The sequence below is a fragment of the Tubulanus polymorphus genome, chromosome 3 (assembly GCF_964204645.1).
Source record: "Tubulanus polymorphus chromosome 3, tnTubPoly1.2, whole genome shotgun sequence".
Lineage (NCBI taxonomy): Eukaryota > Metazoa > Nemertea > Palaeonemertea > Tubulaniformes > Tubulanidae > Tubulanus > Tubulanus polymorphus.
In genome coordinates, this window is record NC_134027.1 from 19,299,168 (window position 1) to 19,319,853 (window position 20,686).

Consider the following 20,686-nt stretch of genomic DNA (forward strand, 5'->3'; position numbering starts at 1 on the left):
ATGCGCACAAAACATCAAAATTAGTGAAACTGATCCAAGATCACACCAAGATCACACGGACAAGCAGGCACTAACGTGAACTTTCGCATATGAAAGCTTGTATCTCCTTCAGTCTTCGAAGTTTTACATTTCAGAGAAAATTCATCACTTAATTCTGTATAATTTACTGGAAATGTGGGCGACGTTTTCAGATGTCACCGTTTCATATGTCGTATATTCTCGGCATGATAATTTGATCCTTACAAACAGCTCCACACTGCTGGCAAGATGTATCATTTTCAACATCATAAAATCATCAACTGCCTAAGGATATAACGACCCGCTCAAAAAACAGTGTTTATGACAACTTCACTGAAAATTGTTTCTAAATTTCATCATGAATATAGATTGATCCGCTATATATATCAGCTATAAATTTATGTATGGCCTTTATCGAATTTCAAATGATAGTTGAACAAGAATTTGGGTAAGTTGCTATTGCTGGCTATTGGTAACTTCGTTGGTAAGACTCCAGTAACACTAACCATTTTAAGATAAAGCTTTTTTTGTGACACCTGGCTCTGGGTTTAAAAGGGCTGAATTCTTAAAATCAATTTCATTTCCTCAATAATTCAGTGTAACTCGACTAAAGAGATTGTTTATCTTGTGAAACGAAAAGTTTTAACTTCAAGCTAAGACATTATGGAACTGGTTCATGAAAATGCTTCACGCTTCAGCCTTTCGCTGTGTATGATAATTGGTTGTGAGGCAAATGTATTTTATATTGATGGTCACCCTTTATATTAGTAAGATTTGTGAGAATCAATGATAAATTTTTATAGCGCTGCCGAGAAGTGTATCGTATGCCCATGTCTTAAGATGGTCGAAATTGCCTTAATCATATTTTTGTATGAGCAGACTGGCTGCGCTGTCAGTTCTCGGAAATAGCGTGCTTCTTTTTCTGGTTCAGAATAGTTCAGCTCATCCCTCAGAGGGGTTAAAGAAAAAGTTGACTAATCTTATGTAGAATAAAAGTAGGTGACTTCTATAACCTAAGCCAGAATTGTTGCTGTCAATTAATAAATTGTAGTTAATTTAAACTTCAGTGCTGAACCTATAGTTCATTGGGGCAATGGTACTGAAACTGTCCTGAATAACATAAACGCACCAGCTGGATACATGTTATCTTTTATGATAGGTTTACACAAACAACTTTTTGAAGGGAAGTTGAGACAACTTTTCAACTTTTTGATCGCTCAACTTTTGGTCCAGTTACAAAAATAAACACGGTTTTGTCAAAATTCTTGTTCACACACATACAACATAATTTACACAACTCGATCAGACTGAGATACAGCAGATCATTTACCCGGACGTAGATGAACAAGAACGCATAATTGAAATAGCAATAAAAAAAGAACATCACGAAAAAGATAAGACAACTCCACCATGGCTCATATATCTCCAGTCTCATATACCAACTATTTGAGAGCACAGTTGCTTGTAAACTGGCTCGAATTTTATTTCCGGTTTGTTGATAATCTCGCCAGAATGGTGCTAAATTTGAAATGCAAATAAATTCAAAATATCACGGAAATACTTTGCTAGGACAGCGGTAGGCTGAGCCTATTACTATACAAATGGAGCGAATCTAAATTACATTGTTTCCAGAGCAAAGGCTCTTTGACTGTGCAACTGAACATATATTCATACAAATCATTCATTCGAGCATTATCCAACATTCTCCAACCCCTATGAAGCTGAATTTTAAAAAAGGGCCTCGTTGAAATATATGGGCTTTTTCGCAAAAATCTAAACGCAAAAATATCTGTTTTGAAAAGCCAATCAGAAAGCAAAGACTCCTCTGTGATTGGCTTAGCTGCAGAGATCAGCAGGTGTTCACGTGAACCTGCAGTATCGTCTACCGTTTTACTTCCGGGTTTTATTTTAAGATCTAAAATTGCATTTCAAGATCGGTTTCTGTGAAATCTTTAGTTGACTTGGTTTTTGGAAGGGATATTTTCATTTGCACTACAGAAAATATCATTGACATTTATGCAAAGTCCGGGAAAAAAGCTTTTCTCAAATCGGATGGATGACCTTTATATGCTAATTATCCATGTGCACGAATTGCAAATTCAATCAAATCTTATTTTGCAAAAATATCAAATCCAATTCAATTTTACTTTATTGCACAAATTAAACATAAAATCCAATTCAATTATGTTTTATCGAGCAAATTTCAGAAAATTCAATTCTATTCTGCATTCAAATCGATAAGACCAAGGGAAAAGATTTATCTGAGGTATTTGTTTCTGCCAGCTCCAGTCGCTGTGTGTGCTACTTATGAAAACACGATTGTAATGTGGAAATTATAGGTATGGTCATCGAGCTGGAACTGTATTTTGACAAATATAACGTCAAAGTACATATTATAGCTTTTCTACATCAATTCAAAAATTGATACTTTCCTTGGAAGTGTGATTGTCTTGGCTAGACATAGGTTTTTGAGATAAATCAATTAAACCTGAACTGATCATAGACTTCGGAAAGTTGCCGCGCATGCGTAGTGGTTTCCGCCGCATCAATACGGTCGCGGCAAAAGTGAAGTCGTTTCATCCCCAATTATTTTTATATAGCACAGCATCGCGACCGCCTGATAATGATCCTTAAGGACCAATTGTTTATCAGAACTTAATGTTGGATAAATAAATAAACATAAGGTATTTCCATGATATTTTGAATTTATTTGCATTTCAAATTTAGCACCATTCTCAAGAGATTGTCAACAACCCGGAAATAAAATCCAAGCCAGTTTACAAGCCCCTGTGTTGAGAGTCACTAAAATTCGATTTGATGAGATCCTATTAGAGGTTTATTGTTTTATTATAGCAGAAATATATGCCCTCTCTTATCAGAAAGAAAGAAGCGTGCGAATATACTGCAGGTTAATTGCCTAGATTTCTCTCGATTTCTTTACTGATTCGAGAGAAATAGAACATATTCTATTTCTCTTTAACTAGAGAGAAATCAAGAACTTTTTTGTTCATGCACACAACTCACCTCAAAATTGTTGTGCTTGACTCTTGAGTGCATTTAATGCTCTAGAAATAGACCCATAGCCAAATATTGAAACCTACAACTGTGGAGCTGGTCTTTCTAGAGATAAATAACAATACTATGTAACTGGATGTGGAGTCAAACTGGGTTCCATATTCATACGTGCCAGTGTTGAAATGTATCTCTAGAATAAAATTGAGCATATAACTGTGACTCTAGAACTGGTGTGAATCCATTTTCAATTGTCTCTGTTGAAACATGAGTGTAAATGGTTTCAAAGTGGCTGACAGTGTAATTATTGATCTATTTGTATCAGTAATGGTAATCAATACATATTCTTTCACTCTCTGTTGTGTATGCGTCTCTGTTTGTGGCCTAGCCATTCACATGCTTCTTACTATTGATTCTCCTTCGTATTTCGTTTCACTGGCTTTGATTCCTGATAGAAAAAAAATTCTTCATCCTATGGTCGATGAATACCAATTAAGATCTCATAATGAGCGACTCATTCGACACGTTTTCTTTGGCAAAAAATAAAGAAAAAAAGGTATCGATTTTTTCCAGCATGGTGGTTAAAAAAAAAAAATGTTAAGCGAGAAGCAATGAAAAATGTTAAGCGAGAAGAAATGATAAGCCAATCTTAATCTCTTGTCTCGCCCCGGCAGGATGGGGTGGAGTTCTTGTTTTTATACAGCGGGATCAGTTCGCTCTTCCTCTCATGATGTGCAATTTTCTTGACACTTGGTTGGTGTAATGCAGCAGTCAATGACAATTCTCTACCTTCGGTCAGATATAGACACCTATTCGACTTCAGACAATAGCAATTTTGTCGACCATAATTTTCACCAATGTCGACTTTCTGCCAAATGATAAATTTTCTTAACGTCTCTTAATCTTAATCGATGATAACAATTATAAGATACCAATTGATTATTTTATCTTGCACCGAATGATGAAAATTATTGCCAGGGTATCCTTTAATTACTCGGAGGAACTCTGGTGAATCTCGTGTAACAATGTCCAGGTGTCAATTCCTAACCTTCGATGATTTTATGATCTAGTGAAAACCTGTCGTTCATGGTTATGATATGAACACTTTAATGTCCAATTCTGACAAGTATGAAAATGGTGTCTAGTGTCGACTTCCCGACTTGTGGGGATACGGGATTGTCATTGAACGCTGCATAATGGGTAGGCTCCAGTAGAATCAAGTTTACCTCTTTTTTTTACAATGGCCAGCATGCAGACTGCTCAAATATCTTTGTTTGTGCAGTAAGACACTGTATAAATGAGATGGAATTACCAGAAACTTAGTAGGTATGATGGCTAAGACCTTACAGGCTAACTGGCAGCCATTTTGGCATCTTCGTATGTAGTGATATTTGCATGGATAACTATTCTTACGTTACGTATTTTGATGAAACTTGGCACACATTTTCAGTGTGGTATGTAGTAATGTACCTGCAATACATTTAACAAAAATAATTATCTGTCCCAGCGACCTTGACTTACAAATTTGACCAATTCATTATTTATTGATACTCCTAGTTTCAAGAACAAATAGGCTATATATGTCAATAAAGTTACAGGTACAAACAATACAACAACACTGAAAAGAGGGAACAAACAAGTACCCATAAACAAATTAACAATTCAAACTTTTTTGCAGTTGACAAGTTACAAGAAATGTTAAGAATTTAAGTCACGATAAGTTAAGAATTTAAGACGTATTCCTCCCCCAGTACCTTGCATAATGGGTATACCGCTGTTATTCAGATGCGTCTACACTGTTGGTATATTTCAGCATGTTTGATAGGTGCTGCCATCTTTTAATAGATGTAATAACTTTTAATAACTTAACTTATTTGTACACCATGATGTGGCGTACTAGTGAATTTCATCAACAATTTATACGCTGCACTGCTGTGTAAACACACTTGAAGGGTTATAGATCCACCAGATTGGCTCAAGTCCCTAAGTCAGTTAATCCCTTCCAAATTAAAAAAAAAAGATCAAATGGGACTTTTCTCAATAAATCAATTGTTAATGAAAACTTAACCAATCACTGAGTAATAAAATGAACTTGATGAACTATATTTGATGGGTCATGTGGTAATGTATGCATTCTGGAGTCTAAAGATCCAGGATGAATGCTTGTCTTGCCATCTGGTAGGCTAGCTGGTATTGCAGTTCCCCACTATCTTTCCTAATTTTCATAAAAAGCGATGACTTTGCTCAAAATGAAATGAAAGAAAAATTGAGGAAATAAAAATAGATAAAAGATTGCATTTCATTTCACTTCCTAATACTTTCAAAACAGTGTCGCTCGGATCAATAAGAGCTTTGCGTTCACTGAAATTTATGTGTAAATTCATTCAGTGATAATGATTAATGCACACAAATGGGGAACTGCGGCATAAGCCTATCTCACCAGATAGGGTGATATATATGGTGTGTCACACGTTTGTGAAAGATTAAATCATTTTCATTCAACTTTGATCTGGATTTTAGGCTCTCCTAATGTATATATGTGAGCTGCAAAAAGATGTAACATGGGCAGATCTATGATTTTAGAAGCGTCAATATATATTTCACTTTCAACTCTGCTGTTTGGTATAGTTTTCATGAATTTCACTTGAGCCAGATGAAGAGCAAATTGAAGAAATTGAAGTTACTATAAACTGTGAACCTGGCAGCTCCGGCCTTAATTTTCATTTCCAAATACATGTATAAGTAACCTTAATCTTGAATAGCCAGTTAGGTGTAACTATGATAGGGTTAGAATCTACCTTCTAAAAGCAGATTGGGAAGAGCTCCATGTTGTATATAGCCAGTATTATGTCTTCTCACAGTCATCAATTAGGAAAATGGCTGCAATCGCTGCGACTATAATGCGTTCAGTAACTACTGAAAAGGTCATCGTTGATGTGTCTTACTTTGTTCCGATGACATTTTATCTGCGGCTGTTATTTACTGACAACGTGTCTAATGTTATCTTTCCCGCCGCTACAGTGATCCTTAGTTTTTGATTCCCTAGTGGTTTTATTGTCACTTTGGTCCACTTCCCGTCTCTCATGTGCCCAATTCAGTCTATCTATCACATTGTTTTTTCGATAGAACACGGTCCATTTTCTCGCTGTATGCATTAGCTATTGTTCCCTAGTGTTTCCTGCTATGATGAACACCTTCCTGTTCATCTAAACACTCCTTTCATTGTTATAAGTAGATGGTGTTTTTCAGTCAACCTCCTACGTTACCATATCTCACCCTCTTCTCTCTATCGCTGTCACTCTCTCTGTCTCTCTCTCCATCTGTCTCTCTGTCTGTCCCTCCCCTCCCCTCCCATCCCCTGTCTCTTCCCTCCTTTCCCTCCCCTACCCTCTTGGTCTGTTTTTCCCTAGCTGTTCCAGCTTCTCTTAGTTAGTTTCCCATTCTTATGTTCGCTCCACTCTGCTTTCTCTTTCCTCTTTCCATCTGTCGTAGAAGTTATTGATAATGTTGCATTATTACTGATGCCGAATGTGAACAAACAAAAAACCACTTTCATCATTTTATAGATTTCCTGTTTGCTTAGAAACCGTCTATAAATATACTGCTGAAAGTCTCCGCACTGAGAACATTATTCTTACCAACTTCCACCAACTTCCGTTGTGTTCAGCTATAAGAATATGACTTCACACAATCAAATCTATAACGCTATACAGGCAAATGTACAGCAATTTGAGTGCTCACTTTTTTAATTGCAGCTCCCTGAATGTCGATTTTAGTTGTACTGAATATAAATAATTATATGAAGTTTTTTATTTTATTCAAATTGCTAAGCTTTCATGCGTGGTAAGCTGTGACTTCTGTCTTTCCTTGTAAAGCTCAGTTTCACTATGAAGACTACCAAAGTCTATCACAATCACTTGGCGATGATTATACAGAGCTACCAATCATTGCGATTTGTCCATAACCTTTATGTGAAAATACGGCATTCTGATTTTAGAAAATTGTTACGGATTTTTATTCATCTAAGAATACTGAAAAAATTTGATAAGTTACAGATAAACTAAATCAATTTCCATGGCAAATTGCATCGTTTTTCCTAATCTTTCAGAATCATACTTGTCAACTCAAATTATGCTCTCAATATGACACTGTACTAGTGTCCCATCTTCACTAAGATGAAGATGGCGCAATAGTATAGTGTCAGAAGTTGTGAAACAAAAATTTAGTTTGACATGGCTTACCCTAATACAGATTTCAATACTGATTTTTAAAATGTCTTCTGGTTTGAAAATTTACACCTACTGGAACATTTTTGAAAATACTGATTAACTTGGACATTGCTCAGCAAAAGATAAAATCCAGGTTGGCAGCTCTGATAGTAAGTAGCTTCAATTCACTGATAACCAGCACAGTTGCACTCCATGCTAACAGGTTTAGAATCTTGACCCTTTGACAACTTATCTTTACCCACGCCAGGTCAATGATTCAATTTTGATGTTTTCATCACTTTTAATCGAGAAAGCTCTTTGTCAGGCATAAGAGCCTAAAGGAATAATGCACTTGTTGGTAATGGTCTACCATTTACTTGAATTTTTGAGCCACTTTGCAAGGTCATGCGATCCAATTAGGCTACCTTAAGCCATAGAAGACGTGATTTTGACATAAAAAGGCTCCTTAAGTGACCATACAATTTTGGTTACCATAATGTAGACCATATATTTTGTATCCAATATAATTGTCTTATTAGATAAACCAATTTTGTAGAATGTACAAGTAGAAGTAGAACAGACTTAATTCTGTACAAGGTTATAATACCAGAGGTAAAATGCAATAGGTAATAATGCCAGAAGTGAAAATGCCAGAGGTAAAAATGCCAGGGGTGTTATAATGCCAGAGGTAAAAATGCCAGAAAGATATATGTACTATATTTGTATATTCATATTCAAAATAATAACAACAAAAACAAGATTTTGAATCTAATGCTTTCAACCAAACTTTTTGTTCGATTAATTATAAGAACCTAGTGTGTCAAATCTTCGTGAACTATTCATTTCATTGTTGATTTGATATTATAATTTGCAGAAAATTAGCTTGTCAAAAGCTTCTCATAAACTATTCATATAATTGTTTGATTTGATATTTCAGATTACAACAAGCAAATGATCTATATTCTATCTAATTGCGCGATCATTTTCTAATGTCCAGTAATCTTGAAATATGTTGTTTCCAAGTGTCTCCTAGTGTAAATAAATTTCATTTCCAATGTTAATACATACATGTATATATGCTCTTGCTTTAACTGCCTATGTCTTACTTTTTAAAGATAGATTTCTAATTCACTTTTCATTTTCAATTATCTAGAACCATGTTATATCTAAACTGTGCGCTCGGTATGTCAAATCTAGTGTACCGGTAATATGAATATAACATGTTCAATATCAATGAATTCATATATTTGCCTAGTCATCTGCATATTTCCATCAGTTAATATCCCCTGCCGAATGTGATGTCAAAGGGTTAAAGTGTTATGTTGTTTTGTTAGATTGGACACATTTAAAGATATTGCCTTGACTGTGCAACTGATTCCATTCTGTGAAAATTATTTGGTTTTCCACTTTTACATCAGTGCCCTCACAACATCATTACTTCATTAATTCAAAGAACCTGTTCATTTTTGCAGAAGGGAAAGATAAAATGATCAAATTACAGAATTATATATTGCGTATTGGTAGATGAAGACATTCCATTTTTGAGTTGAAAAACCTACTTAGTACGAGGTCCAATTTTTCAGTTGTTTGCATTTGAATTATTCTTACCTATGTAGGTAAATCACCCTGAAATACTTTTCACTGAAACCTTAGTTTAAGGGTTTTACAACTTCTAAATCAAATATGATGGATTTCTTAGGACTTTGATGAGTCTACCGGATCAGTTAGTTCACTTCAGGCTCCTCAGAGTAGACACGTAGAGCTTTACTATGCGAGAAGGTTCACATCAGGGCCTATAGACTGATATCAGGTTTCATCGCTCAGATGAAAGTAACTAGAGATTTGATTGAAATGAGATAATTGATAATGAAATAACATAATTATCTAATATATAGATACACATCACGTCTGTGGCTATATAGACTTCAAAGTAAAAAATATAGCTTTTCTAGATGACTATTTGACTTTTCATGTTTCACTTGCAAAGTAGTGTCTTAAGTCAAAAGTAGTCTTTAAGTTGGTAGATTCAGTATAAAACTAAGATGGTCTTAGACTGGTCTTATATCTAAGCCCTAAGTGGTGCAAGCGGTCGCCAGGTTTATGGGCTCCAATTTTTTCTTTAGAAAAGAAAGGGATGTTCGAGTATTAGTTGATGAACTCTGAACAGGCACTAACATAGGTTCACTCCGTTATAAAGCTACTACTTTACTACTTGTCATCGACTGCAGGCTCAATTTAATAGTCATTTGGCGTATGAAAGCAAGCGATAAAAGTAACGACGCTCATAATTGAATTAGCTGATCCATTATTTTATACCGGCACAATTTTGATAGCGTCGGGTAGCTGGTTAATTAGTTCGTTAGCCGTTAAAAATCAACTCATCAGTCTAGAGCATTGGCTAGAAATTTGCTCGGAAGCTATGCCAATTTCTTTTGAAGCTGTTTCAAATTAAGTCTGAAAAATTTTTTTTTGCAGCGTCGTAAGTTTCAGCGTGATACATTTTTCAAAGCTGCTTGTGCTATAGATCAGCGTGAAATTTCTCGTGAAGCCTAAACTCAATGATATTGTGTCGTTTTCATGCGCTGCTTTCTTTTTCAGAATAGTTCTTGGTATCGAATTTGTAATTTAACGAAACGCCAGCGAATGACATCAGAGCATGATCGATTTTGGCCTGGCCCGGTAAAGATATTCAGTAATGTAGTGACAGTTATGATCAGAAATAGATATGATTGTGCAGAATCAATTTTTGAAAATTCACCGTATCAATAGATAATATGTTGATAGAACAACATTGCAGTTGAAAATGGCGATATCTTGGCATTTGATTTTTGATCACCCACTTCGAAATAGCAGTCTGTATATGTATATATATATATATATATATATATATATATATATATATAGACATTTCATTTTTAGAGTAGACTTTTTGGCTGGTCACTGAATATTAAAGTAGATACAGGATCGACTTTTTCTGTTATGTTTGGTAGTTTTGGCGGCATATTCCAATGAAAATTTACAGATAGGCCTATGGTGAATAGTCATCTGAGTTTGATGAAAGTTTTCAAAATTTGCTACACCTCACATCTCTTGAAACTTGAAACACCATTCCTGACATTTAGACATGTCATGGGGATGCACAAGGTGTGTCGACAAAGTCTATCAAGGAGGGTTATTTCATCAGCTGTATCATGTCTAATGTAAATAACATGTTCAATCTTATCCTCCTCATCTCTTGTCATTTCACACACAGAGAGAGAGCGAGAGAGAGCGGGAGAGAGGGAGGAGAGGGGGAGAAAGAGAGAGACTGGAATATCATATTGTTTTCACTTCATTAATTTCGTCGCTATCATCATCAAAGCCGTTGCGAGGCTGAATATGAGAGACAATTCCGGTTGAGATTTATGGAAATTGTCAAATGGGAATATTCGTTTGTTTTTTCGCTTCCTAGTTTATATCGTCCTTGACTTCAGTGATGATGATAAGACCTTGAAAAAAGAACCAATCTAAAATGAAATGAGTAATCGGCTTGACAATCATGTAATCATTTCCAAGGTCCTTATAATTGTCATATATAATGTATTATGTGTATAAACCTATTATGAATTTATGTTTGTACTTTATAATCATCAAATGAATTAAATCAAGTTCCCACTTGATAATTTGAATGTTGTTATGAAGGGGACCCCTTGTTGGAAGGAATCCTCAGTGCATTTCCCGACAAATTCATACCTGATTTGCATTTTCCAATTTGGCCGGGTTAACAATGACATGGAAACCACATATTCTAGAGCAATTGACAATGTTGCCAAAGAAAAAGCACTAACACAAAATTCCGATTGAATTGAATCGATAGTAGCCACATTCTCGCTAGTTACTCCAGCCTGTACCTGGTACAGACCAATTTGATTGGCAATCAGAGCTAAGTTTCTATTCACACAAGAGATTGCCCGGTCTAAAATTTATAACTGACGATCTGTTTTTTAGGTCGTTCAAAAATGGTTTGGTTCATTCTTGAATGGACTTAGTTTTTTTTTTACTGAGAAAAACGTAGTATGAACGCGGCTAATAGCATTTTTAACGCAAGAAGTGTGGGCCGGATCAATCATATCTATTTACGTTTAATTATAATCATATCATAATCATAGATCTAGGCACAATGTTTATGGGTATACCAATGATGCAGCCTAAAGGTTATTAAAGGTCATTATCGGATTAATTTTCAGAATTTCTACTAAACAGTTTAATATACTCCTGTTAACCTGCATCCTCCCTCGGCATGGATTTGAACCTGATGGCATCTCTAGACTCAGCCATGGCACGAAATCCTGCCACACTAGCCTGAGTGCCCTGGATTTCTGAGCTGCACATTCGGGCTAATCGGGCAGGGTTTCGGCCCGTGGCAGTCTCAATACCATCAGGTTTGAATCCGTGCTGGGGAGGATGATTGACCTACTGAAGTATTTCTCCCCACAGGTTTCTCATATGAAGATGTTGAATAATCGGACAGCTGGTTCCATTTTTCTCCATCGTTAATAGGGGTGTCACTGCAATATCTTGAGCAAAGATGTCGACGGATCTACATTTGACGCATCTGCTGTAGGGACTGTCTGCACACACGTCGAGACATCTCATTCTGTTGCCATTGGGTTTAATGGGTTCATGTAAATAGAGCAGCCTATAACACCCATCAATATTCAATGAAAGTTCTTCCCAGTCTATATCGCTATCCAATGAAGCAATTTTCAAAATGATTGGTATTTTCTATGAGACCAGGGAAGACAATAGGGGGGGGGGGTTATTGATTCATATTTTCACGCAGCATACTGCAAAAATTCACAGAGTTTCATGCAAGAAATCTGAGAAACACATTTCACATTTACGAAGCCTTCGGCAGCCGACCAGCCATCAATTTAACTGATCATAGACACTCATATCATAGATTCACATCGTTTTATGGAAAAATTGACGTTCACATGACCCCTCAAAATCTACAATTTTTCCGCACTTTTCCTTAACTTTTCAATTATGCACAAATTCACATTAAAAGAAAAAACATTTGAAATCACAGTTAACAAAAAATGTTGTCGCCCTGGGAGACTATAGCCAATTCAAAGTGGTAAGCTATGTTTTCACTACAACCATGCATAGATCCGTTGATGTCAAGAATCGTGCTGTTGACCCAGATACTAGTGGAGGATGGTGTTAGACCTAGAATCAATGGATACCAAATCCTATCATCACTCTTATTAGAGAGATTTCAAGTATTTTTATGCTTCAATCTATCAGATAGAAGTTATTCTTGAATTCTGAATTTAATTTCATGCATCAAGGCAAACATGAAAGTTCTATTCGAGGGTTTAAGGCCTTGAATACGTAATTCCATATTAACCTTCTAATAATAATAATAATGATAATAATGTTTATTCTTATATAGTGTTATTCTCATTACAGACTCGTAATACTTTACATAAAACAGGATAAGTAATAGGGAGGATTAAAATATAAAATTATACAGAGCCATAACAACATTTCAATCATAAGTTTCATTAAAAAAGTGAGTTTTTAGCCTCTTTTTAAAAATTGACAGTGACTCGCTATCACGAATAGATTTCAGCAATGAGTTCCATAAAGTAGGACTCGCATGACTAAAAGATTTAAAGCCAATGTTCCTCCGAGGAAATGGTTTACAGAGGATTGACCTATCCAAACTTGGGCGTAGTTGACGACGGGAAATGTATGGAGTTAAAAGTTCAGATAAATAGGTGCTTTATTATTTAGACATTTGTATGTCATTAATAATATTTTGAAATCAATACGTTTATAAACTAGAAGCCAGTGGAGTTGTTTTAAAATAGTGCAATATCTGCAATTCATTAATTAATGAGACAGGTAATCCAGTTAAAAGAGAATTAGAGTAAAAATTGATTTTGGTTACTTGCATTAATGCTAATTTTCTCTTTCATTGTTATTATTATTATTTTATTATGTACAAATTTTAAACATTTTCCTTTTTAAGTACACATTTTATATCACCCATAATCGTGTGAGATTTTATGATGTATGAATATTGAATTGTATTGTAATAGTTCAGGAGGCTCAATTCTGAACAGATATAATCATGTAATGATGATTTTTGCCCATGTCTTTAAAACTGGGTACAGATTATTATTTGTAAGTTTTATACATGACTTTCGGATATGTGGGAAGGATTTCAAATCGATGCTCTAGTTTGAACTTCATTTGCTAGTTGTAATATTCTCAGTAGCTCATAGCTGAATAACGAGATGTATAGATTTCAGTTCATTGTCTCGGTAAAAGGTTGAGTTATATGGAATAAGAAAAATAAAGGAGTTATATGGAATAAGAAAAATAAAGGACATCATTACTCGAAATATCATCAATTGTGTTTCCATCATCTGACTGGGTTAAATGAAATATCAGTTTTGACCAGAAGACAAATAACCTGCTATTGATCTGAACTATTTATAGGCAACAGTTAAATGCTATAGTAGACACAGTATTTCATTGATAGACTCAATAACTGCACTTAGAAGATAGGGAGTAAAATGTACATATCAATGTCAAGGTCTTAGTAAAAAGTTGATTTACATGGCGTAAGAAAAATAAAGAACCACATTTCTTGAAATATCATCGCATTTGTCATACACAGTTTTGACTCAGAGACATGTTACCTGATATTGAGGTCTTGCAGCCAACTCCGTAATGGGTATACCACCAACTATCCTTATCATGTAATGTGGCTTTTTAAGCGAGATAAATTCACCATTTTACTGTGCCACATTGCTTAACTTCTTAAACTCAATCAATTTGTGTCTTACATGCACCCTAATTATCATTCTGAGTTTATATAAAAGATTTTTAGATTGGACGGCCAAAAATTCTGATCAAAGCAAGTTGAAGATGAACTAATTTTGATTGTGACATGTCAGTGGTGCTGTATGCTGGTATACCTGGTATGCAGGAATTTCAACTGGAAGTGGATCTTTCATCTTCTACATTTTATCAATAAGAAATTTTAACATGTGAACGTGGATGTATGGAATTTCACCTGGCACCCATTAGGGTTCCCCAATCTACTTCCCCATTTTGCCTGACTTATGGGCTTAAATGTGTCATGGTTCTGTAATGAAAATATGCGAATATTTTGTGTTTTCTTTATTTTGTAGTTTATTTACTACAACGCGAAGAAAATAAACGATAGGTGTGAAAATGGTGATCTGATGCCTGATTCCCTTGCATTGGACCTTGTTGAGAATCCAAAATTCGACTACATACCAACTAATGATAACCAAAGTACCGTTCATGTACCCACTAATGTCTACGATAAATGTAAGTACACTTATCTAAGCCCTGGTCACTGAATCAGGCTATGCAGGCAACCAAATGTAGGACCCTTACAACAATATACTGTCACTCAAAGAAAGCCTTCTCATTTGTGCCAGTATCACGCTCATCCCTGGGGATATCTACAGGCTAAGGTGATAACTATCATAGATGAAACACCATGGAAACAAATGACAAATTTTGAAATGTTCTTTGGAGAATCATTTTCATGGCAAAACGCGTGAAGGTGTTTTTCGATATTATTCAGTCTGAATGTTTCAGGGAGATGAGATCGCGTCATGCGGGTCTGCCAGTTATGTGCACGGCCGGCATAATAGCGGCTATTTTAGATATCCATGGTAACTGACCTTATAATGAATTTTTATTTCGTTCTATAGCCGATCCTGTGGTAAATGGTGTAAATTGGACAGATGGATTGAATAACGTGTTTATCCAAAATTATAAAAATGACCCCGGTTTATCATGGCAATATTTTGGAAGTGCATCAGGGTTTTTCCGTATTTATCCAGGTATGTAACCAATTTGAATATATATATATATATATATATATATATATATATATATATATATATATATATATATATATATATATATATATATATATATATATATATATATATATATACGTCTTATTGAAACTCGTTTACATAAATATGAAAGGCTCTCAGGGGTTGAATTAATTTTGGGGTATTATTCCAAAACGAAAAACTTGAAAATGTCAAATAGGAAGAATTGTTGTATTGATTAGTGATGCAAACCAAAATGATTTATTGACTTTTATTCATCAGTTTGTTTCAAACTTTCAAAAAATTCAGTTAATTTTGATGATACTCCTAATTTTGTAGCTTGAACGCATCCCAAAAATTCAGCACTGGGTACCAAATGAAATACCGTCTTGCTTTGTTTCGAATTGTTCGAGGATTTAAAATCAATGCTTCATCAACTATCATTTTTGCTATTGTTAGAAATGACAGAATTCAATTCATTTTCAATTAAGAATTTGACAATCAATTTCAACTGTGATCTAAAAAGTAAGAATATTTTTTACCAATGGTCGAAGTATGCTTTTTATTATGAAAATCATTGTCTACTCTTCTAAAACTGATTTGGTAGCTTCTTGTTCGGCGTCAATTCTAAACATGTATACTTAATGGAATTGTTTATTTTGAAAAACAAGTGTTGTTTAACAAGGGTCATCAGAATTTCAAACAAATCCGATTTATGGAGTGTTGTGGGCAAGTACTTTGTTGACCTAAGTACAAAAGATGCCAGTTAGGGGATGCCAAAATTTGGGATTCAAGCCCTGCATTTGATACCATGCTGTCCCCATGTAAGACAAATGTAGGTCTCCTTGGTAAAAATCCCCAATTCTTTATTAAAGAGGTAAAAATCCCAACTTGACAATTTTTTAAGAACATCAAGGCAAGATTAATACAATATTTCTCTAATTCTATTTATTCATTATAATGTTAGTATTTTTCTGGCTCTTTTGCTATCGTGAGAATTAAGAACAAATGAAATGTAGAGTGAATGAACTTTTTAAAATTCAAACTGTGATATATTTGGACTGTGTGATGAACTCTTTTTGACCCTGTCTTTGGTGATATATTGCACTGTGTGATGTAATATATCTTTAGAATTAATGAAACATTTCACTTGTAATAGGCCAATTGAACCGTGCGATGAACTCGTGACATTTAACTCGTGACATTTTTCAGCTGTGCAATAAATTTGAGTATTAATGAACTTTGTTTTGTAGTTTTCAATTCAAATTGTACAAAAACTTTTTATGTTCATGATATTCTGATACATTACCGTACAGTAAAATATGAATAAATTGAATATATCAATACCAATAAATTAACCTCATCCATATGCACTCCATTTAAAAGGTGAGAGATTTCTACTTTAAAGAATGGGGTCTTTTTACCTTGGCGATTTTTACCCTTAGGAATATTACCTGTGGGATTTTTACCTGGTGGACTTATCCAGCTAACCAGCAAGACACCTATGCCTGTTACTTTAATCGATCGGCTGATGTGCCTTCTGAGTGTGCTCTTTTTCTGTCATCAAAATGAGATATCGGATCCGTTATATTAGTCCCTACTACTAACAATGAAAACAATTTTATTTTAAATGACTGAATCATTCAGGAATGAAATGGCATTATGCTGATATTGATTTGTACGATGCCCGAATGCAGCCATGGTAAGTGAACATATCAACTACTTTTGGTGTTGTATCTTTTTTCTAGTTGTGCCTCAGGTTGTGGTGGTTAAAGGGAGTGTTTGCACCTGCTATTTTCAAGAAGATATATTGAAAAAAGTATGGCAATATTGTTGGTATATGGATATATGTATATATTTTTTAATGTTCCAATGTATAATCTTGCACTTCATGCTCTTCACAGGGTAACTTTGTCAGGGATGATCAGAAAAAGAAGATTCTATTTTGCTGTTATCAGTTATCTGATCTATTGTTGGGCATAATATGTATGAAATCTGTTATCAAGCAAGCCTTGACAGAAAATGAATTTGTTGCCAAGCAAATGTAGTCTTATGTGCTGTGATTTAGCAAAAATAGAAGCGTGAACAGGGACCAGTTGCTCAAATATTTGATTTATTGTAAGCAAATTATCACAAAGATTAAATGTAGAGCTAGAAAAGAAAAAAGGTCAAAGCCAAGATAGATTATATCATAAATTCATAAAGACTACCATAAAGTCTTTATGAATTGTTGATTATATTCAGAGGAAGCTATACGTTCCTGACAGCTTGACAATTTTCTGAATTCCTGTTGAAAAGGTGAATATTAAGTTCACACTAAAACACATTTTAGAATAAATTGGACATCTCAAAACATGGCAATTCCAGAAAGATACATACATAGTTGAATATTCCCTGAGTAAATGGGGTTGAGTCTCTATTCTGGAGGTGAAATTTATTCCAGGACTTTCCCAATCTAGAAATACATGTACATTAATTCTATTCTCTCTTATTTGGTTGAATTTGGCTAATCGATTTTCGACAATGTCCAATTCATATTCAAATCTCTTGATAACTACTGAAATTCTGTTTACGATATTGGAAGCAATTTTCTGTTTGTATCATAAGTGATATATTTAGTTGTTGGTTGCTGATGCTGGTGTTAGTAGATGCAGTATTATTTAGTTGATGTATTCTCCGCGCTGTCGGGATAATTAGACTCATCGGATTCATGGCATGCAGGGATGTATACACTAGAGGTTACTGTCCAGCTATTATATATAGTTTATGTTCATTTAATATCTCGTATTGGTTGCATATATGAATTCTTTCGGTAATTGGACTTGACAGTAAGCAAAAGCAAGAGAGTGCAAGAGGGAGAGTGGGTGAAGGGAAGGGAGGAGAGTGAAGAGCTGAGGAAGGTAGAAAGGATGACAGAAATGTAAGGGAGATGAATTTAGAGGAGGTGAGATAGGAATGGCTAGCTGTGAAGGAAATGGGTTATATGGAGATAGGAAGAATGGAAAGATGTGGATGAAATTTGAATACCAGTAGAACAAATTTGATTTATGCATGATAGAATGCTTTAACCAAAGCAAAAAAGATCCGACTTTATGCATAAGTATTGTTCAATGATTTTGGCTGCATGTCACTTGATTCTCTCATATTTCATGAATAGTTAGTTGGTCCAGAGTTTCAGGCATCTTTTGGCACTGCCAATCCTCCAATGTGCAGATTGTCAACAGGACCAAAAGAAAAAGATCCAAGACTGTTTTTGTTAAGCTTACTTATGAGGACCTTGTGCCACCAGCTATCCCAACAGATACAGATGGCGTGTGTAACAATAGGACAAACTGATTAAAATTCAGTTTATTTTCATCTAGATTTTTAGTCTCCCACATGCAACTCATGTTTAGGATTCATATTAAACATGATTTTCATTCATCATCCATTGAGAAATTATGGATACACAAGGCTGGAAAAAACTTTTTCAGAGTGTGTGCCATATAACAGACGGTGCTGGTCAATAGAATTTTAGTGCCTGTCAAATTAGGAAAAGCTAAAAAAATTGGAATAAGGTGATATAAAATCCCTTTGTTATTAGGATCCATCAGCTCTAAGCTGTTTGGAAGTACTGGGAGAAAGTGTGCAAAATTTCAATGCTTAACCTTTCTCTTGATGATATCACAGGAAAAGCCCTTCCGAAAGGCATTACTTGGAATGCCCTATAGAAGGGCTTTCCCAGTGGACATCCTCATCAAGAACATAGTATTGATTGTTCTGCCATGTGCTAGCGAGTCAGAGGGAAAACCCATTACCATGTATATCATCCAAGTTGAACATGCTTCACAGCGCACCATGATTTCATTATTTCATTTTTATTAGCTGTTTATACCTTATCGTAAATCCGAGAACAAATCGATTTTTTTGCTCAGAAGTAAAATATTCTCAGTTGATCCTTCAGGGGCCGGTTGCATAATCATGGCTTCAACTTAAGACGAGTCTTAAACCAACTTAATTCTATAGCCAATCTAACAACTTAAGACCAGTCTTAAGATATAAGACCACTTTCGTTCACGACTGTGCAACTGGCCTCTGGACCCATGGTCCTTTATTTCACTAATAAGATTGATGTTTTTTACTAATAAAATTGAAGTCATGGAATATAATGTATGAATTCTTTATTGAAATAAACTCAAAACTGAATTGAAATTTTAACAATAGAAAAGATTGAGGCCATCGACCTGCATTAAAGCTCGTTAGATTACATCACATCATCTTACCTCTTTTGACCGATTTTCAGTAGAATTATCTCTGTCTTTACTTAGTCGCCATTTTCATATGATCAATTTGCATCTAATTCAAATCTTATATTGAATACATTATACATCTCTCCACTTGAGTATTCACTAAACTATGTAGTCAGTGGCGTGCTTTGATTGTGTGTTTGTGCGTGTGAGTTGGTCTGTGCGTTTGTGTGTTATGTCTTTTCTTCCTTACTAGGGTGTCTAAATCTACAAGCTTTCCTTTATTCCAGGCTCCCCTGCTGTTATTTTATTGCAGCATATAAAAAATAAAACAAAAAATCATAATTTATCCTATTAATATAATCATTATTGTGATTCATTTTATGTTGATATAAATTATTCAGGTAATAAATGATATGATATACTATATGCAGGGACCATTTCTGCTCCCATCATGCACTGCAGTTGGAACTATTAGTATGCACTGCGAACACATGATGGAAGCAATGCACAATGTCATAGTACTGTTGTGTGACATCTCAATAAAATTTTGTTGGTCAATAACCATGACCGACGGCTTATTTCCAGCCTTGATCCTGGATGTATTTTGATTGAATTCAATAATAAATCTGACATTGTTGTTTGAATTCACACTGATGAACCCGCCTGGCACCTTGTGGGCCCCCACTTCATGATTGCCTCTGTCAACTATATGGCGACCATAATTTGTTCAAAGGTGGTATTTGGCTTCTAGCTCCTAAACCATTAGAGATAGAATAGTGGTTCCAATTGCATTCATTGGCCCTTGACTAGACACTTGATGGCTTGACTGTGTTACTTATACAGTTCTCCAGTAGTGCCGCCTACAAAATGTGGAAAAAAACAGATTTTTGTCTATATCTACTAATTGGATAAAGGGATTAGAATGAAAATTTATACACATGTTCCTAATATAAAATGTGTAAAAAAAATTTCCACATCAGTTTTTCGCGTGAAAATCGGTAGCTTTTATTACATATATCAAAAATTGGTACATATGTACAAGTGCATATGTGCAACATACCACCTGGCATAAATACGTAGTTCATTCAGCTGCCACTAGGGGAATTCGCAGTGAAAGAACCGTATCTTCGGTATCCTTAAAGCTATTTTGAATAAACTTGGCATGTACATCAGTACTTTGTACATAGAAGCCCATATTGATCCACAAATCTAATGTATGTTTTACCCGTAGGTGGTACCCCCAAAAATAGCCATTTTTATGAACTGTTAAAGATTGATTGCCACAAAACTTTGTATGCTTCATGGTACAGGCGTTTCAACTAGCAGTGCAGAAAATCCGTAATCG

General features: G+C 35.0%; 1 protein-coding gene across 1 annotated transcript in view; it reads left to right on the top strand.

Annotated features, from left to right (window-relative positions):
* The window catches only part of LOC141902145 (voltage-dependent calcium channel subunit alpha-2/delta-3-like), a 167,175-nt gene that overhangs the window by 87,423 nt on the left and 59,066 nt on the right, over window positions 1-20,686 (top strand). The window contains exons 5-7 of the mRNA XM_074789785.1: window positions 14,429-14,591; window positions 14,984-15,115; window positions 16,760-16,814. Of these exons, the coding sequence (XP_074645886.1) occupies window positions 14,429-14,591; window positions 14,984-15,115; window positions 16,760-16,814 (350 nt within the window). The remainder of the gene's footprint in view (window positions 1-14,428; window positions 14,592-14,983; window positions 15,116-16,759; window positions 16,815-20,686) is intronic.